We start from the raw sequence: 26,726 nt of genomic DNA, 5'->3' as shown, positions 1-26,726 counted from the left end.
GTGTACAGAAACTCTTCATGTGCACGCAATAGGAGGAGCTTATAATCTCGGATGAACCATCGAAGAATTTATTTGCTCCGGTCAAGAGCGTCCCTTACACGGTTGTTACCAGTACGTCGGAGGGACCTTTTTCATTAAGTTTGCTTCTCTAACGATTTGTAGGCTTATCAGTTTTAATATTCGTCAAACAGCATCGTTTGCTCTTGTTGTATTTGAAGCGTCTCACTCATTCACGCAAGAACTGGAAATTAACAAACGCAGACCTTCTACACCATCAACCAGAAATTGGGAGGGGGTGGGGAGGTATTCACGATACTCTTCTTAGACTTTTTAATAGTTAGCGAATGTAAAAAAATGGTCGCCGATGTACTTTCCAATGTGGCGGCTACGCAGGCGCATATCAGGATAATTTGATTTTCTAGCTCTATATGGCATAGGGGGGGGACTTAGCGGAGATGAAAAGTTTGCCACACAGCAAGCGCTCTTTTCAGTCCTCTGTAGGCTGCCTTCGAAAACACTTAACATGCTACACCTGTATTACGCCAACAGAGGCGCGTTGTATTTATGCCTGTGTGGAAGTCAGCGGCATCTTTTATTAATGTGAAACCATTAGATGGCTGGGTTTAAAGGCCATATGCGCCAAAAAGTGTTCGCAAGAAACGTTGTCATCTGATGTCACGAGCCGACGAGTTACCCTATGAAGATTATGACGTCAGATAAATAATAATTATAATTAACGTACACAAACCAGAGTACGCGATTATAATATATAATGTGATAATATAACGGTCAGAATAATTAGTATTAGTGATGATATCATGTGAATGTGAAGTCATGCCAGGTCACGTGACTTTCACCTATGTGACATCAAACTAAGTCACGCGACAACGATGTTATGTCACGTCATACCAGGTCCTCAACACAATTTCAGGGTTCATATGGATCCCACATTGGTACACATGCGCACATGACGCATTACAAAGAGTGCCCGCCATCCGGTCCACATTACTGACATTCGCATTGTCCAGAAGGTAAACGTGACAGTTCTCATGAACGACATACTACAACGCACATGCAGCGACATATGCCGTTAACCCTCGAGATGATGGCGATGGTGATGATGATAGTGTATTTTTATGAGCCCCGGAAGTTTGATACTAGGCTACCAAATTAAACATTGCCAGAATATCGATAAAATATTGTACATTACCCAGCAACCGAAGACAATAATTCTGCGGGAAAATACGAATATTTCCAGCTAATAATAGGCACGATGATGTTGATGATCTTTGGGTGGTCAAGACCTTCCCACGATTCCGCCACTTCCCTCAATAGGGCGATGGAAATGGTTTCGAATTCGTGGGAATTCCCCGATGACTCGCTGATCCCGGGGCACTTTGCGGAAACAGGCTACATTATGTTTTCGAAGACTCTGCCGACTACTGAAATCACACGGGTCAAAACAACTGGCCCAAAGTAGGCAGCCTGAACCGCTCTCTCTGCCAAAAGTACCACGGCTCTCCGCTCAAATTTCGCCGACGCGAAATCTCTTTCCGCCCCACCCCAGCGATAAAAAAAAACACCGTAAAAATACTGACACGACTAATTAGAATTTTGGGTAAAATTCAGGAAGCAGTCTGAGGCAATCTTCTTTAAGTCAATCCCTTGTTTTCCTTCAAAACTGAACTGAGCAATGGTACGCCCCCATACTCGACGTGTTTCCCGCGAGCACAGCGTGAGGATTCCGCTAAGCTGTTTAAGGCGAACTCTCGGCCTCTGCAAAATAGTTAAAGGAAAGATTACGGTGTGGGTAGTGCCTGGTCGTCTGCAAGGCAGGCCGTCAACCCAACTGATCCCATATGAGAAAAGAAAAAGAAACACAGAATGATTACAAACTTGGAAGTAAACATCACACACTAAAAACAGAAGTGTACAACAGTGTGCCCCATACAGTTCATATTGGAAAGTTTGAAGCAGCCACTCAGTAGACCAGCGTCAGCACGTCAACAGTTCTATTCACATATCTTCATAAAAAAAAGCAAAAGGAATCAACTACATCATCATGCAATTATTACAGTGTTGGATATTTTTACCGCTATAACACCGGTGTGCTGGAACGTTCGCCCCGTGCTGTTATTTTTCGTCATATGCCAAATTCCGAGAAGGAGCAGGGCATACGACACCATAGAGATGTTATTCGGAAAGATATAAAAGTGAAATTATAGTTAAATCTGCTTGCATTACCGAAAGACAATATACAGAAGTGGTGTGAGATTCGGAAGGGGAAGACACCGATCAAAACCTTCGACGATATTGTACAGGCTTTTATGGCTTCATGCATTTTTCATCATATCAACTGGTGTTACTGTTATGAACCGCCTAAATAACTTTCGCTCGCATGTTCCGACTGCTCCAGTTTCTGTTAAGTTACCCGCCGCGGTGGCTCAGTGGTTAGGGCGCCCGGCTACTGATCAAGAGCTACCCGGTTCGAACCCGACTACGGCAGCTGCGTTTTTCAATGGAGGCGAAACGCTAAGGCGTCCGTGTGCTGTGCGATATCAGTGCATGTCAATAATCCCGAGTTGGTCGAACTTATTCCGGAGCCCCCCACTACGGCATTCCTCTCTCCCTTTCTTCGTTCACTTGCTCCTTAATCCTTTCTCTTACAATCTTAGCGTGCGGCTCTTGTGTCCGCCTATATGTGAGACAGATACAGCGCCATTTCCTTTCCCCGAAAACCGTTTTTTTTTTCACCTTGTAATGTACAGCAGTATCCTCTTTACTAGCTTCTAACGCAAGAGCCCTGACGTGAGCGCCGGTAACGAGCATGAACACGAAGCAGTCTTGCTTTGGCCATCCGTGCTGCTACCAATTTATTGCGTGCTTGTTGGACTGAAGGAAGAAAGGAAGGAAGGAAAACGTTTATTGAGCTCTAGAGAGCAGGTGAGCAATTTATTTGAACTTATTTGTTTGCGGCATCAGATAAAGCTAACTGTGCTCTGCGCGCTGCCGGGAATTTGAGGCGACCGCCAGCCAGCTGGGACTGCAACGCCACCGGGGGAAGAGAGGAAGGGAGATTGGCGTGCCATGAAAGCAGCACTCCTTCGAGGAAGACCAGAGGGGTGCGCACTCCTGTAGGCTCAGGCGGAACGGACATTACGGCGCAGCACCAAAAGCTAAAATCTCATTACAGAGGGAGAGCAGGGGCACTCAAGAGCAGTCTCACAAGTGCCCTCACAGGAGCGGCGCCTTCCAGTGGGAGAACAAGAGCAGAAGCACTTAGTTCCAATGGTAGACCTTTCGTGGTTTCGCTTAGCCGATAGCAGTCGACTGCAGACCGGGCTGTTCCCTCTGCAAACGCGAGAGTGGAGGAGTTACATGAAGAAAACCTCATATCTTTGCTGTTTTGCTTGTCTTTTTCGTCATCGGTGGCGTCGAACATAGCAGCTGCAAAGCGTCAACGCTCGGCTGGCTGCGGAGAATCTGATGAGTTTGAGCCAGATGAGTCTGCGGGAGCGAAGAAAGAGTGGCATCGCCTTGCCGAGGTGCTGTATTTATTCGACGACGGCGACGATAGCAGTCGCAGCAGAAGTATGACCTCAGATTCATGATCTAGTTCGTCGTCCAGCACGCGGGGAATGCTGGTAAAACAGACGCGGTAACCTGGCTTACTGCTCTTGAAGCGCAGTGGCTGTTCCAGTGGCGGGACAAGTACTCCAATCAGCGTGCTACTGCACTGCTCCTCCCTGCTCGATGCCTCTTCTCCCGTCCGCCCTTGAAATACGAAATAAGAGGGGACTGTGGCATCCGGTTGTCCAAACAGGGGAAACCGAACACCAAGCCTCATCGCATCAACACTGCAGTGGTGCGTTCCAACTCCATTTCAGAAGCGGTACTGCTCGAAGTTAGTCACGGCAACTGCAAAAAATTTCGACCTCACCGAATGAAGTCCTTACTCAACCTTAAAATCACGCGTGAGGCTGAGGTCTGATTTCTTGACCTCACATACAAAAGTTCGAGCCGTCGCCGGCCTCACGTCATCTTCACCTCGCGGCGTGAGGTTGAGGTCACCTTTAGGTTCTGGTCGACCTCAGAAAGTCGAAACCTCATGAGGTTGGCCACCACTTCTACTGATTACCTTCCACAGAGTGTAGCATTATTCTGATGCAGCATGTGGTCATGGGTTACAGGTTACGGTGAGCCGTGTGCTGCCAGTATTGAGGTTCCAGCTCGTCTCGACGGCACGGAGAGCGGGATCTTGCCGCGCTTGACGCATCATTTCCGCTCCGGGATTTGGCGCTAGGCCTCAGAAACCCCATTTGCGCGACCCGGCTTATTCAGGAGGTTACTCAAGGCGTGTTAACCGTCTCCTGCGTTCAGAAGGTTTCGGTTGCGAACAATGCGCGCCGACCAATCCACTTTCCTCGGCGCACTGACGCACGGTCGCTCTCTTCCTCACTAGTTTCCCTCGCTGCGCCTTTCCCGCCGTTGATAGGTGTCTTATTGTTAGATAAGGCTACAGACAATTGAATTTCTTAGCTCTGGTGACGTATCTGATGACGTCACTACTCCCAGCCAATCAGGATGTTTCGATACAGCGCTTACGGCGCTGGGTGTCTGCTCCGGGAAGGTTCTCGACCATTGCATCGAAGCAGCAGCAGCCGGCCCAACGGTGCTCTGGAAGTAGCCCGCCCGGCTCACGACGGAAAGTTCTGCGGATGGACGCCCCGCTCATATGCAGATGTTTTTTCCCCCAAGGTTTTCTAATAGCGGGAGTAGAAAAAAAAATAGCGGGAGTACCCCGCCGCGGTGGCTCAGTGGTTAGGGCGCTCGGCTACTGATCCGGAGTTCCCGGGTTCGAACCCGACCGAGGCGGCTGCGTCTTTATGGAGGAAAAACGCTAAGGCGCCCGTGTGCTGTGCGATGTCAGTGCACGTTAAGGATCCCCAGGTGGTCGAAATTATTCCGGAGCCCTCCACTACGGCACCTCTCTCTCTCTTCCTTTCTTCTTTCGCTCCCTCCCTTATCCCTTCCCTTACGGCGCGGTTCAGGTGTCCAACGATATATGAGACAGTACTGCGCCATTTCCTTTCCCCAAAAACCAATTATTATTATTATTATTATTAATAGCGGGAGTATATACGCTCCGCTCCTGTAGATGGCAGTCGATGAACTCTGGTTCAGCAGCAGGGTAGCAGCCCTGGAAAAAAAGCGGTATATGGGACAAGATTATGCTCCATCGGAAGGCGTTTACAGTACTCCTTTACTTCTAAATGTGTGGCTACGCACCTATCCATCGGGTTTTTTCGTGGACCGACTTGGACTTCATTCACATTCTCTTGGTACTATTTTAACGACTGCCTAAGAGCTCTTAGTTTTTAGCTCTTTCATCCGCCGGCAATCTATCGTGGAAATTACTAGCGCGAGTGCACGCGTGACGAAAACGAAGACAACACGCTTCCTGACCGCCATTGAGGCTGCCTTGCTTCGCGACTCTGCAACTGCAGGGCTGGCGAAGCGCTCGCCACCGACGACAACCCGCTCTATTCCACCCCATCAAGATCGCTGAAAAGGTCCCGGTGTTCAAGAATGCTCCGACGGGCGTCGTAGCAACTACCCCGCTACGGGATCCGGTTCTGGCATTTACTGAATCCACGCGGCAGCGTCGTCGGTATTTAAGGTAAGGTTGCCCACTGCGAGTTTATTCTGTCTGCTCCGTGCACTGAAGCCTAACTCTTTTAAGTGCGTAAATATTGGTGCTCTTTGGAGCGAAAGCTCTATCTACTCGAGGTGTAACTGAAGAGTTTCGCCTCGCTTCGCTCGTTTTACCTTGAAGCCCGGCCAAGGTCAAGCCAAGTACACACCCCCTGGACAAACGATGTGTAACTGTGAGCCACGATATGCCCGTATTGTATGGTCATAGCTAACGACCAGCAACCACGCGACCAATGAACAATGGTCACTTGACCTTTGACTTTGACCTTTAAAGCTAAGATTCGGATCGCTTGATGTGACGACATGTAACCTCAAGTGCTCAATTTACCTTTGAGCACGACAGCCAAGCCTTGGCAGAAAACACCAGCCAAGCCCCTCTTTGCACACTTTAATCGAACCATGTGTATTCGTCTAACCATGCGAAGCCATGCAGAATCAAGCTTTCGCTCGTCTACTAGATTCAGCCCAGTTGAACCTAAGCCAATTTTTTGCAGACCCTAAAAAACGACCGAGACTCCCATGGCTACGGAACACGAAGTTCGCCTCTTCGCGCACAACCTGTGGCAAGACCGCCTGGCTGGACTTCAGCCGCAACCCCGTCGGGTGGATCAGGATAACCCAGGCAGTGGGGTGGCGGTGGTCGGCTCTTACCTCATCGAGGAACACCTGATTGTCTTTGCATTCGCCGCTGGGAGTGTACTCGGCATGCATCTCAAAGGAGCCTTGGACAACAGGGGGGCTATTGATGCAGCCATAGCACAAGTAAGGAAATGTGGGAAGGGACCTAGAAAGGTGGAAAGTGTAGCTCACGTCCTTTCATGGTGTTTGCCACATGAAGAGAGGACTGCGCAATTCGAGAATTCACGAGAGGATTTCTGAAGTACGACGCCACAAGAAGGCGCTGCAAAAATTCATTTATATGAAACGGCTGAGTGGCCATAACGACTAACAAAAGTGGCATATTAATGGCGATTCGTACTGCTGAGGCTTCCATAGCATGCTTGCATGAGGACTTTCGAGCATAAAACATTCTTGAAAATGTATTTTTTAGTGGAAGTTATACAAAGGAAAGAAAGTCTGTATAATGCATGCGCACATTGAGTTGAATCGTCTTGGTCGTTCATGCCTGTGCGACACTCGCGGCTTCGGGAATTGCGAACACATTATTTTCGAGCAAGTCTTGTAGTTCAAGAGAACATGCAATACAAACAGGGTATTTTCTTCTTGATAAATGACAACGTCAACAGCGCAGTGCGAAACGGAACGACCTACACTGAATGAATGAATGAGGCGTGTCGGCAAGCACACCTGTTTCCTATTCCAGTCGCTATTTGTAAAGCGCAATAAGCTGCTTCTACATTACTGATTCAGCAGCCTTGTTACTGCCGTCACGACGCTTGCTGGCTTGACTTTCAACTGTGGCAGTAAGGTTTTAGAGTGCGCAGCCGTCCACGCTATCACTGTCACCGTCCATTGTGCTTGACAATAAAAATCATAGCGCAACCACGCGACCTCGCTTTTTTGTCCACTTCAACACCGTAGTTGTTGCTGCTGTCAGTCAATCCTATAGTGGCTCAAATTCGTTCCTTGTGCTGAGGTTAATGTGCCGAACATTCCAGGGGCGCGTCTCGGCCTTACACGGCCGCATGGCTTCCAAGAAGATGGCCTGTCTTGTAGAATGTGTAATGAAAATATAAACATCCTTGCATGAAGAATTCAAAAGTGCGATAATTTTCAATGCCAGGTTTTCAATGCTTGCTTCTGAATTGCGTGCTTTCTTGAACGACATTCTTTCTTTTCAATTTCGGTCAGGGATAAACTTTTTCTTTCTCGCTCTTCGAGGAGGACGAGGAGTGCCTCCTCTCGGCAACCCGCCTGCACTGCCACCCGGAAAAGAAAATCCTCACAACGGATCTTAGTCAGCTCCGCAGTCGTGGCATTCATGGCTGCCCAACCTGGAACATCTGCCGCGACTACCGGCCTTGGCTGTACCACTTCCCGGACAGGCGCCAGAAAAAAGCTCTCCTGGTTCCAGGCTTCGCGTGAGTTAAGAATCTACTAATTTTGACTCCTTTTCCACTCCGGCTGCCCGGAGGTTAGCGCCCTAACTCGAGCTGCCTCTTTTAGGAGTGAACTAAATCCACGTTTGCCCTCCAGCCCTTATATCAGCTACGTATTCAATAGGAAGCGTAAAACCGAGCTGCCCAACTCCTCAAGATTCTCAAGGAGCACCTAACGTCAACATGGGCATTAGAAGAAAACTAGAGGGAAAAAGAACGCGTATTTGAAAAGAGGACAATAGATTTATGATACTCCAGCCCAAATGATGTATTAATTTCTGAAACATTACCACCCTGGAATGCGATGATGTTCCGCGCATCAATTACCATCAAGCGCAAACGACAAAAAATGACTGAAAGCAATCTGCATCCGCCTCAGAAAAGTCGATACCATTTTACGTGCTAACCGAGGAGTCTGTACAAAAATGACGGTTTTCATGAAATCGCCACTCAGTCCTCGGACATCCACACGGATCCTAGTTGCTTAATCACAGCAGCGTGAAAGACACGTGTCCCCATCTAGCTTGATTTTATGCCGGCGTCACTAAAACCGGTTTTTGCGATTGAGCTGTGTTCGTTTTGAGCACTATTTAGGCATATATGCTTTCCGTTTGAACTAATTTAATGATAGACACAGGATATAAATGACCAATTTGGCCAAATTTTTCGATCTTTCAATTTTTCTGTCGTGGCCTCGGATCATACGTTTTGTGACGAAACAATGTGGTGAAATATACAGTACGAACATAACAAGACATCCTTTTTCTGTTTGGTCGTCACGAAAATTGGGAGCAACTCGTTCTCCGGATTGTTCTGCCGCATCGCGGATTCCACTTGTTTCGACGACAGAGCACCGTCGTCGTCGTCGGTTTCACCGTGAAGAGGAGAAATCAGAGCTGCCGGTGGCCCAATGCCGCATTTTACTCAGCGAAAGCAGAAATTAACGACTCGATCAAGTCGCAGAAAAAGCAGCGCTGCAGTACGCTCCTTCAGAAACGGGGTCGCCTCTACGTTGGCTGAGGAGCGTGCCCATCGGCGGCTAGCTTGATGGCGCGCGTCAAGTTCCAGCGGCACGCCCATGCGTCGTCTCCTATGAAGCTTGGAATTATTCGGGGCTGCTTCGGTGAAGTGTTTCTCGCCTTCACTGTGCGCGATTGGCAAATACTGCAATATTTCAGCTGCAACTGCTTCTTTTTGTTTTGTTGCGTTTAAGACGCTTGTTATTCTCCAATTGCATATTGGCCGAGGCGGCCCGTGCCACTGTACTATCGCGCTGCACTTTAGTAAGGCGCGCTGCTCACAAGGATTTTGAGCATTTGGGACTTTTTTTCCCAGAAATTCAAGATAAACTGCAATCTTGATTTTTTCAGCTTTCACTTTTTCTGCAGTCGATATTACAGATCTCTTCGTCATTTGATAAAAAACGACACCTTAATTATGATTTTTGTGCTTGACTCCTGGCATGCTGAAGAGTGCAAAAAAGCTCTTACTTTATATGCGTCCGTGTATGTTTCCTTGGGTGCGTGTATGCGAGTGAGAGTTTGTGAACAAATGTGTGAAAGAATTTTTATAAAAAATGCTTTGTTGTAAATATCACCGCTAAAGCTCAATTTTCATCTACCTTCAATGCATAGAACAGTGCTTAACATGCTTACAAGAAATGCTAGTACGCTTTCTTTTTAACGATATAATAATCCCGCCTTGACATAAGGAGTGCATTAGTTGTCATCACTTGGAAACTATAACATCTAGCCTAATATCAGATGCCGTGAAGTCTTCAATCGAGGTTATTTATTTCGAACGAATACAGTAACATTTCATGCATAAACAAAGAAAATAGTTCTTATACTCAGAAATTTTGAATGAGAGTTTTTCAACGGGAAATTGTTTGTGAACGAAACTTTTTCGCATATCGTAAGACTCAACCATCACGATTAAAATACCTGCAGATCCCACTCGCTACGCCTTTACTTGTCTCATATTTACTGTCAAAACCGCACCCATTGGTTTCCTACAGCACTATTAACTACTCGATGCGAGCGCTGGACAAACATTAAAAGTAGAATTTTCTTACGTATCGGAGACTTGGATCATTGCCTTAAATATGTTCATAACAGCATCTTACAATACTCTGCAGTTGCCTCAGTTATTGTTAAAAACTTATCCCAGCGGTTTTCTGTGGCACAGGGAGTGCGCGCCACAAACTTTTCAAAGCAGCATTTTTGTGCGCATCGGAAGGTTAGACCATTGCCATCGATATGTTTATAACAATACGTTACAATATTCCACAGTTCCCCTACAATTCAGTGCGGTGTCCAGGAAAGCTCGACTTGAATTGCCGCGTCCTCCCTTAAGTGTACTCTTCTCAGTCCGAAAATTACTATGGTTCTTCTTTTAAATCTATATACTTTTCTCGTAACGGCAATCGGGGCATACAGCAAGGCTTCCATGGTGCTCAAAAGACCGTTACACTTTGCCTCATGGTAACATTTTTTGAGATTATCCTAGGCTTGGTGTCTGTGTAAGGAACCTCTACAAGGGTTTTCCTCTCACAACGACATCTTTCATTTCTAGAACTTCCTTTAGCTTTAGATTTCTTTGAAGAGAGTCAGTGAAATAAAACAGGATCTACTTAAAGAAACCTGCCAACCTGAGGTGACCAACCTGTTTCTGAGAACTGCTGTGCATTTAGTAGAGATAGTTTTCTTGTAAGGCATTGCCGGGGAGAAGGTTTCGGTGTATCTCTTTTCTTGAGTGTCGAAGACGTGTAAGGCTGGAGATTTTGCATTATCAGCATAACTGAGGAAACAATCGGGCTTTTCCGCACTATACCGAATTAGGGCCTTCCAGGATGTACGAATCGTCGAAGGAGTATAGGGTTGTGCATATGCCCTTTCGCCAGGCATTTCACCTCAGTAGAGGCAAACATTTGGCCGCAGGAAAGCGTGTACCACTCATTGGAAAACACTCGCTCTACACAAGGCGCCTCCTGCTTACGAGCCGTATGCTGGAACTACTAGGTTTTTTCATACTGACAGCAAAGATTCTCTTTTTCGGTAAACGTTAAACGCAATTGTACGGACGTAATGTGTCCATCCTGCCGCACTAGGTCAGAAAGGCTTAAGTCGGAAAAATGTTTTTGAATTAGATTAATTGTGATTCACAGCTGAATTAGCATTGAAATTCTAAGTTTGTAATGAAAGGACCAACAATCAACATATATCACACCGTAACAACTAGTGACATTGATCTCTAATGGAACATTTACTAATACTACGCTAAAAACGTGCGGTGCGGCAGCTTAGTAGGAACGCCTTGCTTTTGCACAAACCTTGAGTACTCCACCATGCCCAACTACAGGTAGCAGGTCAGTACTTGACCCTCCAGCACTGCTCAACATGTGGGGCAGCAAAGACCACCGTCATACACGGCATGTAAGAGTCCCCCAACCCATGGCAGCTCCCCCTGTACCGAACCCATCCCCGTCCTCATGGGACAACGGTTTGCTCAACCAGCTGGCCCAACTTGGGTTGTGGACAGAGCGCTTCGTGAGGCCCAGACCCGTGACCTCTTGGACAGGTGCCAGCCTACCCTTCAGGCCCTTTTGTACTTTTGTAATAATAAAGTTGTTCCTCCTCTACTCCCAGAAGAAGTTAGTAGGATGCATTAACTTTTCGAAACGAAGCCGCATCTCTGCGTCCGCGGATGACTCTCACAGTCTAAAAACAAAAAAAACGCCATCGTATAGCCCAGAAGCACAAGCGATCAATTTCTAGAGTTAAGGCATTATTGGTCACCAGAGTTGTCCTGAATAAGAAGTCCAGAACACTTATCGAGGTCTGAACAGCGACTGGATCGTCAGGCAGCTAGGAGCTTCAAGAATTGGCTGAGCAACTTCCGGTATCTTATCACGTTTAATGATACCAGTATTTCTGCAAAGGTGGCGTAAATGATTCTCTTCTCTCTTTTCTGTGTTTCTTGGGGATCTGTGTGTGCAGGTGCGTCAAGCTTTGCAGGAGGGTTTCTGAAATAAAGACCTCCACCATCCGCTGTGTTCCACCATCAATTTTATGTTGCTATTTGCAGATGTGCGCGTTCCTTTTCGCGTTGGTCAGTTTCTCTGGTGAACATGTAATGAGACACAAGGCATACACAGCCGGTTTGTACTCACATCTTGCTCTTTCCAGCGAGATGCTCTGTCGTGCCCAAGCGTTGCCTGGGTAAATCTTAGCGCTTATTAACGCACACGGGAAAGACGAGAAGTCTAGCCACGCGAGTACCTTGCACCTACATGGTAGGCGATCCATCGGGCCCTCGTATTTTTGTGTGAAGCGTGAAGAGTGCTCAGAGATGGTGCCGCCTTTTTCACCGCAGAAAACGGACAACAAAGAGGGATGGTCAAAATTGCCCTGTGTAGCTTATAATACTCAGAAGAAAGAAAAGCTGGCTGTTGTTTATAGTGCTGTGTTTTCAAAAAAGATGTCAATTTTTTCCATTCGTAATCCTTCCAAACAAATAGTGAGAGCCATTTTCCTGCTCTGCATCTCTCATAAAAAGTCTTTGCATTTAAATTCACAGCTTCTCAGAGGTTTGTCCCAACGTGTTAAGTAACAAAGCAGTAATCCGTGAATCTCGACGCTTTAAAATACGCAAATTAACAAGACATTCATGCAGGTGGTTTAATATCGTACTTTTACGAAAGCATTGCTTAGGAAGTCTAAATTTAAAAGGCGAAATCTGGGTAACGGAACGCGCTACAGAGCGCATACTACATGAATGGCTGACAGTCCCAGAGAGAGGGGTTATATTACATGGAGTGCATACACACAAAAGAAACACATGCCTTATTGAAGGTCACTGCGGCAGGTATCGTCGCGCTCTTGAAATTTATGCCAATAAACTCTGGATTTTCACGCAACTGTTCTTCACTAAATGCGCTGGTTATAAAATTTTGTTCCTTCCTGCCCTTGCACTTCCAGCGCAGCTCTTTCAGAGAATATCTAATTTTAAATTAGGTCAATAAAGGTAAAGCTGTTTTTTGGAGGTGACGACGATTAGAGCCTTAACATCGCTGCAGAAACGCAGGAACCGCAGGGAATAATACCAGAAGCAGCGCAGCATTTTAGTTTTATTTATTTATGTGTAATTTATTTTTAAAGTGATAATGGGCTCCTTAGAGGATCATTATGTGAGGTGGGCATGCAGAAGAAGTTGACCCAAAAAGCAGCTCAAGCATAACTGTACAATAGGAAAAGTATGTAGTCTGAACAAAACATTGAAGCCACAAAATTGCACAAGAGTTCGGAAATCACATTAAATGATGCTGTTTTTGACGCCCAGAAATATTTCTATCGCAATTCGGAGAATGCATTCACACTTTCACTCGCAGTGTGCAAACCCAGCCACAGGACCGTGCCGTCTTCGGACGCATCAGCCAGTGCTACAATGGGGCAATGGTGTCCTTTGCCGTGTGGCAAGGGCACCTCCAGACAGCCCTGCAGCACCAGGAGGTGCGCTTGGAGCGGCAGAGCCGGTCACTGGTGAGATTGGAGCTGGCCCGTGGCACCGCCTTTCGCTCGACAGCAAGGCATGCAGCAGGGCTCCGAGGCAGCGCTGAGCGTTCTGCACCGGCATGGCGGCGTCACCACGTGCGCTGACCTCCCGCCCAGTATCCGCAGCTGCTTTCTGCGGGGGCAGCCTGAGCCACTGTGGTGGCTTCTTGGTGTCGGCGGCGCCCATCCAGGCTTGGCCTGGACAGTGACCGGCACTATTGCGTCGCTAATTTCATTTTATAAACAATTCAGTTATCATCAGCATATATACTGGGAAGGGAAGAGAAGAAATTAAAGAGAATTTGGCAGGGGGACGTCGTAGTGAATGGTACCTCTGCTGTCGTCAGTCGGTTCGGCCAGTCGGGGAGGGGGGGGGGGCAACACTGACTAGCGAATTGGACTGTTTTTCTTGAACCAGTTTTACTGCGCCAGCAGTAAGAGTATCTATACCGCACAAAGCCAGCGCTTCGCTGTCCGTAAGCAGGTTTGAGTGCGGAAGACAAATTTGCAGCTGCGCTGCTACTACACCATCAGCCGATGCGCCTGGAAGTAGCGTTAGTTGAGGCGAGAACGCACTGAGTGGAGTGAAGTAGAGGAAAAGGGTAGCGCACTTAGGGGGTTAGTGCGCCAAGCGACGTGTAGAGGTACCAATGACCTGACATCGTTACGCCGCTCCGAGATTGCACAACAGTTTGCTCTATGGAAGAGGGGGAAAGTCCGCTATAATTGCAAAGGCTCAACCTCGAAAAGTAAGCAGAAGTGAAGGAGTGTACAGGGGAGGCCGTTAGTGAGCGAAGTGGAGAATCAGAACTAGTGATTTCCTGTTGGGTGGAAACAGGGATTGCTATAGCGGCCAAAATGCACAGAGTGAAAAGAAGCAAAGAGTGAAATGAAAAGGCACCCTGCTGTCTCATCTCCATCGCATCGGTTCGCATGGTCACCCATCATTTTTAAACATATTGACCCGTAAAAACAGTATACACAGCACCCGTAAAAACAAAGTTCACTTAGAGGTACGTCTATCTAAGAAATCACTTTGTGCTTATTTCCCATATATCGCCATGCGGTACGTTTAGTCAAAGCATTACAACGAAGAGAAACAATGACCCAAGCATAAAAGCAGAATATGAATCCGCAACGTGGAGTAGTGGAATTTCAATCGTGAAAGATTTGTTTTGCAAAAAAAACGTTGATTCACGCAGCGAATGGCACGTAAACATACTTGGGGATGGGCCAAGATTCGGAAGTCATAATTGTGAGAAGGCGCAGGACAAAACAAAAGGAAAAGGTAGACGATTACACGCGTGGTTGAGCATCACGAGGTCCGCGTATTGGAGTAGGATGGATGGACTGAATACAATAAAGATAGAGCTAGGCTTCTGCAGGAAGCTTTAGCATGGCAGTGTGTGATTCCGATAAAAATTTTGAACGCCGGCGCAGTCATGTGGCTTTAGGGCTGCTCAAACCTATACCCAGATATTGCAACGACACCTCCAGCACATTTCTCCGCAAAGCCAAGAAGAAGCACCAGAACAGGCAAAAACCGTATATTGACCCTGCTTCATGGCAAAACGGGCTCGAAAGGGAAAGCGCCAAGACAGAGTTATGTGGTCAAAAATATAGCGGCAGAACACGCCGGCGCAGTTTCGTACGATACACTTTCGTACGATACGCGCTCCTCTTTATATCCCTGTGGCTTCTCAGTGCCGTAGCACTTCTTTTTGACCGCCGCGAGGATCTCTTCGTCCGTACCATCGAATTGGTGAATTAATCTTTGTACGGCTTTGCCGCTTTCTGCTTTTGTCTTGGTTGGGTCCATGAGGGCCTTGAGTATGCGCCATGTTTTGGCAGTGCTGAGCGTGTCGTTCCGCGAGCTGCTGAATTGCTCCCGCCCTTGCCTGGCCAGCTGTGTCGCGTACTCCTCCGCTTTTTGTGTAATCTCCGCGATCTTCTTTTGCAGCTTCCTGTTTAGTTTCTGCCGCGTCCACCTTTTCGTGAGTGCGCGTCTTGCCTCCCATAGCTTGAGTAGCCGTGGGTCCACTTCCGGTTAGCTACTGTTCTGTCAATTCCCTGCGTATTTTGCTCCTGTATGTCTGAGTTGCGTGCTCCACTCCTCTATTGAGGTAATTTCTCCCTGTAGTTGTCTGCTATTGCTTCGGAAGGTGTCCCAGTCAGAGATGTGGTCTGTTCCTATCTTCTTTTTTATGTTTTCTGCCTCCAGCGTTACTTTTAGCACGTAGTAGTCGCTTCCCAGGTTTTCCAGCAGGTACTCCCACTCGGCCTGCCGCGCTCCCCTAACAAAGGTTAAGCCTCGACAGTTGTCGGGGCCAACGCTGTTGCCTAGTCGCGTTGGCTGAGTCTCGTCCGTTATCAGGGTGCAGTTTGTATTTTCTGCTGCAACGCATATCACTTGCTCCTTTTTCTCGCCTTTCTAGTAGCCCCAGCTAGCGTCCTTCGCATTGAAGTCGCCGGCTCTGAGGAGTGCGTGTGACTTTGCTAGGCTGCCCGCTTCAGCGAAAAGTTTGCTAAAATTGCCTTCGGGAAAAATGGCCCACATAGCAGTATAGCTATGCAGGGTGCTTTACCTAAGAATTCACAGAATTTTGGAAACTAAGATTTTTGAGTTTTAAGAGCGCTTTTTTGGACAATAGCATTTTCATTATATGTAGTAAATCACAATACAGCGATGGCATGCTAAGTAGCAGGCACGTTAACGAATGTTTAGTAGTTTAGTGCCTATTTTTGTTAGGCTCCTTAATATTTGAGAGACCTGTAGCTCACCGTAATTAATGTGCATATCTGTTCTTTTTCGAAAACACTGTTACCCACACCACTGTGTGCCGACAAATTTTGGCGCTTTTGACGAGTTGCGGGCGCTGCAGAGAATGCTTTGCTTGCAAATGTCTTGAAAGAGCATGTATTTTGGCTTCATGTATTCAAAATTTGCTCGGCCCCAGCTTCGAGGGAAGGCACATTTTCAGGTTTGAGAATAACCTTAACGATGCCACACGCATCATTCTTAACCGCTGCATTTACTGCCATTGTCAATTTCAGCATTCTTCTATGGCTTATTCTTGGTAGCCTAAATTTTAGAGTTACTTGTTTGAAGCTCTTTTTTCCTTGCTTTTCATTTGCCCTCTAAAATTTTGGCTTGCACTTAAGACATCTACGAACCGTTCAACTTGATCTTGCCCAAAACAAGAATGCTTAACTAGAAGATATTTGCTCAGCTAGAGCAATCTGCATCGTGTAATGATTTCGTATCAACATTAATATTCCTCAAACCTCTGTGATCTACAGCAAGCTTATATAAAGGAGGAAGCCCTATCCCATTTACACCAATTCTTGCTGTGCACCTCAATACATACACAAGTTGAGGGTGACAGTTTCAGTGGCATTACGGAGTTACACTCTTTTCAATGCCTTCATGTATTCGCAAAGCTCGTGCAGTAATAAAAGCACTGATAAAACCATAATTCAACCAGCGGAGGCTTGTGCACATGGTAATTGATTTCAGTTCACACCACACACTTGAATGAAGTAAAAACTTCAAAATGTAACAACACTGAAACATTTCGTGCCTACGAACATTATCTCGGTCAATTCTGTTCCAACACAGAACAAGCACTCCGGTTCACAACCCCTGCCGCAGGCATCATTACCGACCTTCAGAATAGGGTCACATTCATTTTAATTTCCGAGGCTGCTTTCAATATTCGTGCGCAACGTAAAACATAACATTAAACGGAGGAGTTGTTTCCGCACTAGAGTTTTAATATGAAGTTTTATTTTCTGCTTGTTGGCCTGTTTGTATGGTAAGGGGGGCAGTGGGAAATCAGGGCAGTCTGGCACGATCTTTAATGTGCCGTAGAAAAACACGTATTGCTGTTCTCCATCAATAGTCTTTATCCTGAGATGCACTGTTACGCGTTTAAATGACCGCAACTTCAAATTACTGAACAGTATTCTCAGAACAGGCATCGAGTGAAACCAGCTTCACGAATCACTTTTGTAGCGATAGCTACGCTACGGTAGCACTTCGAGCCTTCAGCGCAGCGGCGCCGCCGACCTGTGGCTGCACCGCCACCCTGTGGCTACACTGCCATCCCGTGGTTGCGCCGCCGCGCTCTCACTTGGTTGGTTCCGTGGTGCGAAGCAGCTGCCTGCGGAACGGCGCCATAGCTGATCACGTGGTTCGTCACCTGGTTGGTCAAGTGGCCAGCAACGTGGCGCAGAGTATCTGCAGCTGTCGGCAGCACAGCTGTGCGCATGCTCCGTGTCAAGTGGGATGAAGATGAAGAAGGAACGCCCAGCGAATTCAACTGAGCAAATTTCATTCGGCCAGCTGTAGTAATCGGGTACCTCTCCAGGTTTAACCACAGCTAAATCACCGCCAGTTTTTCTACTATCAAAGAGGCCATTCGCATCATGGTCGCTTAATAATTTAGAATTTTATTTTGTCTTTACTCAATGTCTTATATATGTTGATGATAACGAAATCAATAAAAATCCTAATACAGGATAAAATGCCAGTCTGGTTCCTTGCCGTGCCCAGCTCCAGCAGCAGCCAAGGATGGTATTTAGACGCAGCTGACGTTTCACACGCCCCTGTCAGGTGCCCCACCTCACTGCCAAGCAGTAATGAGCACCCCAGGAAGTGCAGCCCCTTGTCATTAACCCAGCCCCCAGCAGCATGCTCAACACGCTGTCCACGGCTAAAACCATGCGGGGTCCTCTCAGCAGCCTCTCCCGGCGCCCAAGCACGTACGGAGTGCCGCCAGGTTTGTTGATGGCATCCTTCCCATTAGCAGATCCGCCCGAAGACAGCATGTTTCCATGGCCGAGATAGCTTGGAAAAATGAGAAGGCAACAGTGCCGTTTAGAAAGCGTTAGTGTTGGGGTACCAAGCAGAAAACCACTTTTACGAAGTCGTTTACGTTTTCCGAGGACTTCTGTAGCATTATTAGTGGCAATTCAGACAGGATTCTTTTATTTTTGTCTATTTCTATTACTATCTATTTAAAAGTGGCAAGCAACACCTGAGTCCTTATATTCTTAGAGTAGCAAAGAAAAGGGACGAAAAATGTGTACTAGCAGCCGGAAAATTTCAGTGGAGAATCACACTTTTTTGCGCGGTGGTCGTTACGAGCACAGAATACAGAGGCAAAAAATAAAGAGGAGAATTAACGTGCAAAAGGAACTCAACAAATAAATACAATGACTTTGCGAGTATCTCGACGAACGGTGTATCACAAGACAGTAAAGATCACATTGCGGTTGCTACCACATTTGATATGCTATACCGCGGCTTAAATGTAAAGTAATTATGTAAACTTAAAAGATCCCTGTAATTTCAGAACGTTAATATTATGTATAGTTTTCTTAATCTGCGGAGGCTAATGAAAGCCATAATAAAAGGTGTCTCAAAAGTTCACAGATCAAACCTGCCTGCTTTTAACTGAGTGGTCAAGAATCCTTGCGTCGGCACAGTTCGTGTTGCAATTTATTGTTTTCTGCAAGATATTTGATGAAATTGAGGAAGTATTTTCAAGAGCACATTTTGCACTCCGAACTTTAGCAGCCATAGTGATACTCTGGGATCCAATGCTGCCCTGGGTTAACATCAACGTGTCCGATTTTCTGCACTGCCTTGCGGGTAACGTAGCAAAAAGCAAGTGGCGTCGTCCTCACTTCCAGACTCAACTTTAGCCTAGCATATTAAAAATAGGGCATACGTGTAAGCTTTTCAGCGCTTCGGCTCTTTTGGCGAGACCCTGATATTGCCAGTCGCTACGTTTGCTGCACCGCACAGGAACATAACATATTTCTCCTCCAATTTACATTATTTCCCTCCAATCCAGACAGCCCATGGAATGCACCCATTTATTCTCCTTAGAACTCGCTGTGACGTTTTCAAATTATGGCTACATAGCAGTACTTAGTAAACATCTTGCAAATCCTCCCATGTGTCACAAAATGGTCTGCATTCTATAGTAGATATCCGAGGCCAGTCGTGATTCATGTTTTGTACGCATAAGCTCACAAATGGCCTGCCACGGATGCATGGCATTAAATCAGCAATATTTTTCGCGAAAATAGTATTACGTGCGATAACGTGCGAGTGATCTACACGAACATCTTGCATGCTTCATAAATAGGCCGCGTACTCGGCGCTACATCATCACTTGTGGCGGTGGCCCAGTTACAGCTTTATACAACATGCCAGGAGTGGTATATGATTCTTAAAGGTAAGTCGTTTCATTCTGTGCTTCCTTACGTGCTAGTTTTTTCTAATGTGTATTTAAGTGTGATGAAAGATTTTGTATATATATACACAGTCAATATTGTGTTCCATGTTTCCTTGCACTTGTCTATGTATACATCGATCAAAGAAAGAGAAGCGAAGGAAATGTACTGTCTGGCCGCAATCAAACGCGAATATCACATATGAGCAAAGAAAATGGTTTGCCTTTTTGCAGTTGGCTTCTGTTTACAAGGGGTGTCATTCATATTTCTGGGTAAAGGTTGTACCAAAGTATACATTCATGCACCCGTTGGAAAGAGCTTCTCGCGGCGAAGTACGGCATATGCATGTTCGCCTCTCATTCCTACTTTACTCTACAGAAAAAGTACAATTTCTCGTTTCGGTTGTAGATTATTTCATTTGTAGAAAGACTGAATCAATAGAAGACGTCTCTCTGAACTCTCAGGAAGGCACGTTCTTGCTCCTGAGTCTACACAGCATGTCGTATAGGCCCGCATGGTTGCGCGCCACACAGACATTTAGGCCCGCCAGGGCCGGCAGTATTTCCGCCAGACGGCGTGTAGATGGGCTACGACACTCGATCGAATGTAAGCATTGTTGTATTTACAGATTTTTTTCCGGTTCACCAGTTGAAGTGGACCTCTATCCGTCTTAAAAAACTCTGGCATGTTTTCGGCCGTGAAATATTTACTGAAGTTATATTTGAATGATTTTAGGAGCGAGAATGGTTAATCTCACTGCGTGGAGACACAGCACAGGACAGCCTGACGGAAAGGAGTTTTAAAACTGAGCAATCTAAACTGAAAATACCACGGAGGGAAATATTCCTATGTACACCACCACACGGATACCCAAGATTCCAATCAAGCAAATTAATGAACTTCGTCTAAGCAGAAAGAAAGCGTGGCTGAAAATTATTTAAGGAGGAGGAAGGAAAACATTGTAAATAAAAGACTTTCTTGAGTTTCTTGAGATTATGGGTTGGGTCCTTATTCCACGGATCCACTCTCGTTAGCTTTCGTACGCACCTGTGGAAAGAGTTCCAGTCAGTTATCCAGGTAATTGCTGGTAAACAGTCTCTACCACCGCTCAAAAGACGTGTTTTCATTCTCTAAGATTGTTTGTATTGGCCTCATATCACCACGAACTGTAGAAGAGTGTAGGGCAGGCCTAGCAATGTTGGATTTATGAAATGCAGACTATGCAGGTTATTTTCCTCAAGACAAAATACAGAGGCTTGTTTCCCGCCCTGAGAAAGCCATATTAGGGGATCCTTAAGACTCGCCTTTAAGGGTAGAACACGATAGCTTATCGGGTCCTGTTTGCACCGCCTACTCAACACTCACATAAATGCTTATATCACAATTAGCATACTCATAACCACTCACGTACGCATTAGTACATGCCTCTAAGACAGTTCACCAAGTTAAAGTCCACAACGCCCTCACTAGCTCCGCGTTTATTCAGCTTGCGCCAATGAGCCTTCGTATCCTATAGGTAGCCCGCACGCATGTCGCAGTCCGAAAGCCTTGGCTTCGATTCCCACCAAACCTCAAGCTAACCCCGTTTTTTTTCTTTTCAGCCCAGTTACATTCCTTTGGTTACAGAAACTTCTCTAAGAAATTTCGCGACAATTCGAATATGCTTTGGTTTATTCGTGAATTTTATTAATTCTTTGTTTCCAGCGGAATTCTTCGCCACGGCAAACAATGCCTGCTTTTAATGCAACTCAAGACCCTTCACGCTGCCACGTTAAATAGTTTAAGCCCGACAGCTAGCGACAAAGCAGAAGAAATGACAGAAATGCGACAACAGTCGAGGTACACAGAGGACTAAGGCTAGGCTGAAAATAACCACAGCTGTTGTTCATGACTTTTGTGGTAAATAATTAGAGATGGTTACAAGAAATTAATTTAGACTATAAGCTCTCGCACAAATTAGGCGGAACTGTCGCAGAGCAGAGGCTCCCGAGTGTTATGTCTGCGGACTGTATTGTACTGTTAGCTAATAACGAGAAGGGCCTACAGACTCTGGTTAATACTTCTGAGAAATTTTATGCTTCATTTTTAGTGCTACTGAGGCAGTTTTGAGGATATTTGACGATCCCACAGATAGTACATGGCTATAAGATACGCAGGTCGGCGGAATAAAAATATCTCCTGGTTTGGGTTAAGGAATCAGAGTTGCGGAAAAGGACTAGTTAGCAAACCAGTACGCATGTAGGACACCAGTCGGAGACATACAGGTATAAATGACAGGTAAAGACGCAATAGACAAAAACTGGAATAATTCCATGGAAAAAAAACCAGACTAGACCTTTATAGAAAATTTCAAGTACAGATCCGGAGGAAATCGTTTATGGCAACAGAAGAAGCAGCGCTCTACTCTTTGAAGCAATAACCTATCATGATATTTTTTTGGCCATTGCTCTCTTAAGGAGGACAGTTGCATCCGTACTTTGCTATCGGCTAACTAATGGCTGCACCCAACAGGACCATTTGCTGCGCACTAACGTTTAACACCCTATGCGTTCTGTCTTAAGAAGTAACAGCTGTGGCCAATGCGTTGGTCACCGAGAGGATGCACGCCTTACCGCTTTTCATACGTTTCCTCTCCGAGCATAGCAGCGGCGGTAACGGTGGCAAAACGCATCGCAGAGCTTGTGCTGAAAATCCGCTTCCAATTGACTCTGCCTGTGGTCCGCATATTAGTGAAAGGTGGTGCATTGTACGACTCAGACACTGATTGGCAACTCATTCTATGATTTAAACCCTGAAAGTTGCGACTGCAGCCACAACTCGCGGTGTGCTGTGGCACTGGTTTCGAAATGAGATCCGCTGCTTTTAGGCTTTCTAGACAACAGCAGGCACTCTGTTTAGTGCTGTCAGAGATGCAACGCAAACCTGAAACTAGCATCCGGTGTAAGAGGGTAGTGCGGAACGATGAAAGAACAGCGAACAAGATCAGCACTTTTTTAGCGATAGCTGCAGTACGGTACCTTTCGAGCCTTCAGTGTGGCGGTACCGCCACCGCCACGTGGTCACATGGTTGGTTACGTGGTGCGGAGCAGCTGCCGGCGGCGCGGCGCTGTGGGTGGCCACGTGGTTCGGCAGGTTGTTGGTTACGTGACCAGCCATGTCGGCTGGCCACGTGGTGTGGAGCAGCTGCCGCTGCCGGCGGCGCGGCGCGCCGTCAAAACCAAGCTGCAACTGCTGTGCACATGGGCCATGTGAAGTGGGACGAAGATGAAGGAACGCCCAGCCAAACGGAGCGCCGAAAGACTGACTTTGCAATTCAGCTAAGCAAGTTCCGCTCGGCCAGCTGTAGCTATCGCGTCAATCTGGGTTTAACGAGAGCTAAACCACCGCCAATTTTTTTTTTCGGATCCCACACTCACAAGGAACTAGGCAGCAGCACCAGCTCGCTCTCAAGACGCTTGTCCGAGTTATCATTCAGCCGGAGGCAGCTGGTACGCCTGTGTTTCCAGCTGATAGGCCAGTCCTGATTGAAACCTTGCTGCCGTGCTGATAGCGACCAGGTGTGGTTCGAGCGCGGGTTCTCTGCTCCAGGCTCCGGTGAGCGGCTGAGAGTCGTAGGTGTTACCAACAACGAGACGAACCACGTGACCAGCCACGGCGCCGCGCCGCCGGCAGCTCCCCCGAACCACGTGACCACGTGGTGGAGGCGGCGCCGCCATGCCGTGGCTGCGTCGCCTAAAGCCCCTCACTAGACAAAAAGTAACTACGTTTGCTCCCTACTCTTCATAGGCCGGAGCTCCTTCTCTCGGCTCCTCCCGGGCGCCGACGGTGGCGGCACCTAAGCAAGGGGTGCTAGCAGACGCTCCCAACGTCGCCTTTTGGCTTGAGCAGACCGCGCGCCCGAATGAATTTTGTGTAGCGTTTTTTGCGTTAGCTTCGGTCGAAATAACATGATGACATGGAAGATCTAAAAATCTATTACTGAAATAACTGCCGCGACCAACGCTGCGTTGCTTTATCGAAGCTTTTTGTCCTGCGATCGCTTTCATTGCCGACCATACGTTGGAAGTGGCGTGCGCGAGCGAGTTCGCGGCACTATAGCGAATATACTCAGCGCGTTGGTGCTCCCAACGCTCGCGCTTTGGCGCGCAGTGGACCGCGCGCAGAAACGAATTTTGGTTACATTTTCTTCCCCTGACTTGGCCGCATGGCATGGGAGATACAACAATACCTTACCAAAATAACTGCCCCTACCCACGTTGCGCTGCTTTATCTGAAATTTCTTACTGCGATCGCTTTGATCGCGGTGCTCACGGTGGAAGCGGAGTGAGCGAGTGAGCTCGCGGCACTATAGTGAATGTCTCGCTGTAGTACTTTTCAACCGGCGTGTTTTTCCCAATCTTATTAAGAACGAGGAATTTGACCGATATGCGACTAGATTTGCGGCCTAGGTTTTATTTGAATCGACGGTGGTTTAATGCTCCTATAGCATATTCTCTCAAAGGCGTGTTCGCTGGTGCAACGGGCTGCGCTTTTCAGTGTGTAGATATGATTACTCGTCTCAATTTTAATTCTATTAGTGCAGGAAAGCTTGGAGATTATTTTGGAGTTAATAAACCTCGGACACCTCGCAGGCTACCGTTAAATATATCCGTCTGACGGTAGCCACGTAATGTTTGTTTGTAAATGGGCGAATACGATGCCCTATAGTTGCGCACAGTAACACAGTTGGGATCAGAGCTTTTGTATAGGGTTAATAGTTTGGGTTGATTAACAGCAACCAAAAAAGACATTTAAACGCTGTATCATGAATAGCTACACCAACGCATGAGTCATTCGAATGCTGCTTGTTTACGTGATTATCATCTTCGGTCAGCATATCCAATAATGGCTTGTAAGAGAACATTGCCTTCCCTCTTGTAACCTCTACGCCTAACGCGCAGTAGCCTGGACTGCCGCAGTTAATTAATCGCTTTCGGTTGAAGTAGCGTTCAAAAGAAAAACAACTAAAATGCAGTGAAATCAAAACTCGAATTTACTCAGCTTTCCCTAAAGCAAACACGTTGGTTCGTTTTGGAAGTTGCTTGAAGTGAAAATTGAAAAAACACGGAGAAAATGGGAGAAAATAAAGTGGGGTAAGTCTCCCGTATTTCTGCTGAAATATTGTCAATGCCTCGAAATCAAACCTTTATAACCTCACCAGCTTTAAGCAACTATCCTTTCGGACAGTTACGAGAATTGTTTTTGCAAGGTTTGTTATGGTAACAAGCAAACACGTGATTACAAAGTAGTACGTCGTGTGGTGTTAGGTTTCGAGCATTCCCATTCCTGGGTGTTGGCCACATTCGATGCACAAAAAGGCTTGCGTTCAGCATCCGGCCTTAATTTCTTTATACTGTAATTCCGAAGGACATGGCTCTCAAACTGGTCTTCGGTGAAGTGATCCTAAGACGAATAAAGTAAGATTTTGTATCACACAACCTTACGAGGAACAATACAAAGCACGAAAAATATGTAGACAGCGCGATCTTTGATAACATGAAAAACATGTACAAGTGTTAGCACAGTAGCAGGCCCCACAAAAGCCCGTTGCCAAAGACGGACGTTGGAAATCGTCAGGATCAGTGCGCGCACACCTGCGTTGGTGATTCATTTGACAACATCTATCCCCGTTACAAAGTTCCTCGCAGCGTGACGTTTGCGCGAATTCTCGGCAGTGACGACGGCCTTGAATCGGAAATGTCTACAACTATGTTTAACGGAGGTCCTCGTTTGCATTCTCAGTTGTGATCCTCGCAGATATCGAGTGTTCAAGCGTAAGTGGCGTTACTGTGCACAGTAACGAAGGTTTTTGTATGAACCCAGCCTGACAAATACGCTGAGCAATGCGTGCAACATGAAAGCTAGACCTGAATCACGAGCAGCATGAACAGCGGAGGCTTTAACCGCGATAACCACCCCCTTGGCGTCGAGTTCATGAGCGACGGAGTCCAACTGCAACAAAACATATACGTCCAGTGATGCGCCCAACATGAAAGATAGACCTGTACTGCGAGTCTCATGAAGAGCATAGCCTCAAACAGCGAAAACCGCCCTTTCATTCTTGAACACCTAAGCGACGGAGTCCATCTGTAACGACACAAGCACGGCAAGCAATGCGCGTAACATCAAAGCTAGACCTGTATTGCGAGCATCATATTCAGCGGGTATCAAACAGTGACAAGCGCCTCTTTGGTTTGTGGCTCGTAAGCGAAGGAGTCTAACTGCGAGAAAAATCCCTGCAGCAATGGAAGCTAGACCTCCAACGCGAGCAACGTAAACATGGGGGCTACAACAATATGAAGCGTAACTATCGAGTCGAGCCTCCGAACGAGTCTGACTGCAACCACGTCGACACGCCACGATATACGCACATCATCAAAGCTGCACCTGCAGAATCTAGCAGAGCTGGCACGGTGGGCATAAGACAGCAAGAAGCACAACCTTCGTAGCCTACGAGCGAGCAAGTCCATCTACAACTATGCCAAACAGCATTTACTGCGAAGAGAGACTGCAGTCGCTCGCGCTTCGCACCAAATCACCAAAAAAAAAAAAAACGACTGACAACTGAAGAAGGGCCACTCACCCCACAAGGTCGTGGATCCAGCACATTGTCAATGCGTTCCTGGCCGATCTTACGAAGTCAAACCTTTCGGCGAGAGCATTGCTTTTTCTTCGGTTCTTGCATGCATACGCGCAAAAGAATCTCGACGTCGCCGCAACGCGTAGACGCAGTTAAAGATGGAAAAACACTTCCCACAAAAAACGTTGCACAAAAAGAAAACGAAGCACAATTCCTCCCCTGACAATGGCGACGGCGTCTCCTGTGGAGCAAGAAAGCGCGCGCTAACACATGACAACGGCACCTCGGCCAATTGGAGGCTCGCTTATCCGGCGGAGCAAGGAGAGGAGGTTAGACGGAAAGTTCAAAGCTTCGCTTTAATTTTGCTTCATTGTGGGGCTTTAGCGCCGCCACCGCCACGGCGCTGGCACGCTGAAGGCTCGAAATGTTACCGTCATGTCGCTATGGCTACAAAAGGACCCCGCAGGTGGTCTGTTTCCAGAATAAATAGAACTTGCTGAAAGGAACATGATTTATGCTTAGCAAAGTTAAAAT

The 26,726-nt window shown here is 46.8% G+C and overlaps 1 protein-coding gene and 1 long non-coding RNA gene across 2 annotated transcripts; one reads left to right on the top strand and one right to left on the bottom strand.

The window, feature by feature from the left end:
* Positions 1 to 5,483: 5,483 nt before the first annotated feature.
* On the top strand, positions 5,484 to 13,633 carry LOC144101573 (uncharacterized). Its single transcript, XM_077634725.1, has 4 exons — positions 5,484 to 5,680; positions 6,210 to 6,477; positions 7,558 to 7,757; positions 13,165 to 13,633. The coding sequence occupies exons 2-4, from the start codon at positions 6,235 to 6,237 to the stop codon at positions 13,430 to 13,432; spliced, it is 711 nt and encodes a 236-aa protein (XP_077490851.1). The 5' UTR covers positions 5,484 to 5,680; positions 6,210 to 6,234; the 3' UTR covers positions 13,433 to 13,633.
* A 4,125-nt stretch (positions 13,634 to 17,758) lies between these two features.
* On the bottom strand, positions 17,759 to 26,480 carry LOC144101568 (uncharacterized). The gene is made up of 2 exons (XR_013308016.1): positions 26,196 to 26,480; positions 17,759 to 18,176 (listed from the first exon to the last, which is right to left on the bottom strand). It is a non-coding gene; the product is annotated as an uncharacterized LOC144101568 (long non-coding RNA).
* Between the last annotated feature and the right edge of the window lie 246 nt (positions 26,481 to 26,726).

Source organism: Amblyomma americanum, chromosome 1 (genome assembly GCF_052857255.1).
Source record: "Amblyomma americanum isolate KBUSLIRL-KWMA chromosome 1, ASM5285725v1, whole genome shotgun sequence".
In the NCBI taxonomy this organism is placed as follows: domain Eukaryota; kingdom Metazoa; phylum Arthropoda; class Arachnida; order Ixodida; family Ixodidae; genus Amblyomma; species Amblyomma americanum.
Note: the sequence above shows the minus strand (reverse complement) of the source record. Positions and strands in the feature narration are given on the sequence as shown.

What these genes read in the sequence shown, in the direction of transcription:
- LOC144101573 (XM_077634725.1), top strand. Translation starts at nt 6,235, where the DNA reads ATGGCTACGGAACACGAAGTTCGCCTCTTCGCGCACAACCTGTGGCAA. An exon ending in TTGATGCAGCCATAGCACAA is followed by an intron (nt 6,478 to 7,557) that starts GTAAGGAAATGT and finishes TCGCTCTTCGAG; the next exon opens with GAGGACGAGGAGTGCCTCCT. An exon ending in CTCCTGGTTCCAGGCTTCGC is followed by an intron (nt 7,758 to 13,164) that starts GTGAGTTAAGAA and finishes TTTCACTCGCAG; the next exon opens with TGTGCAAACCCAGCCACAGG.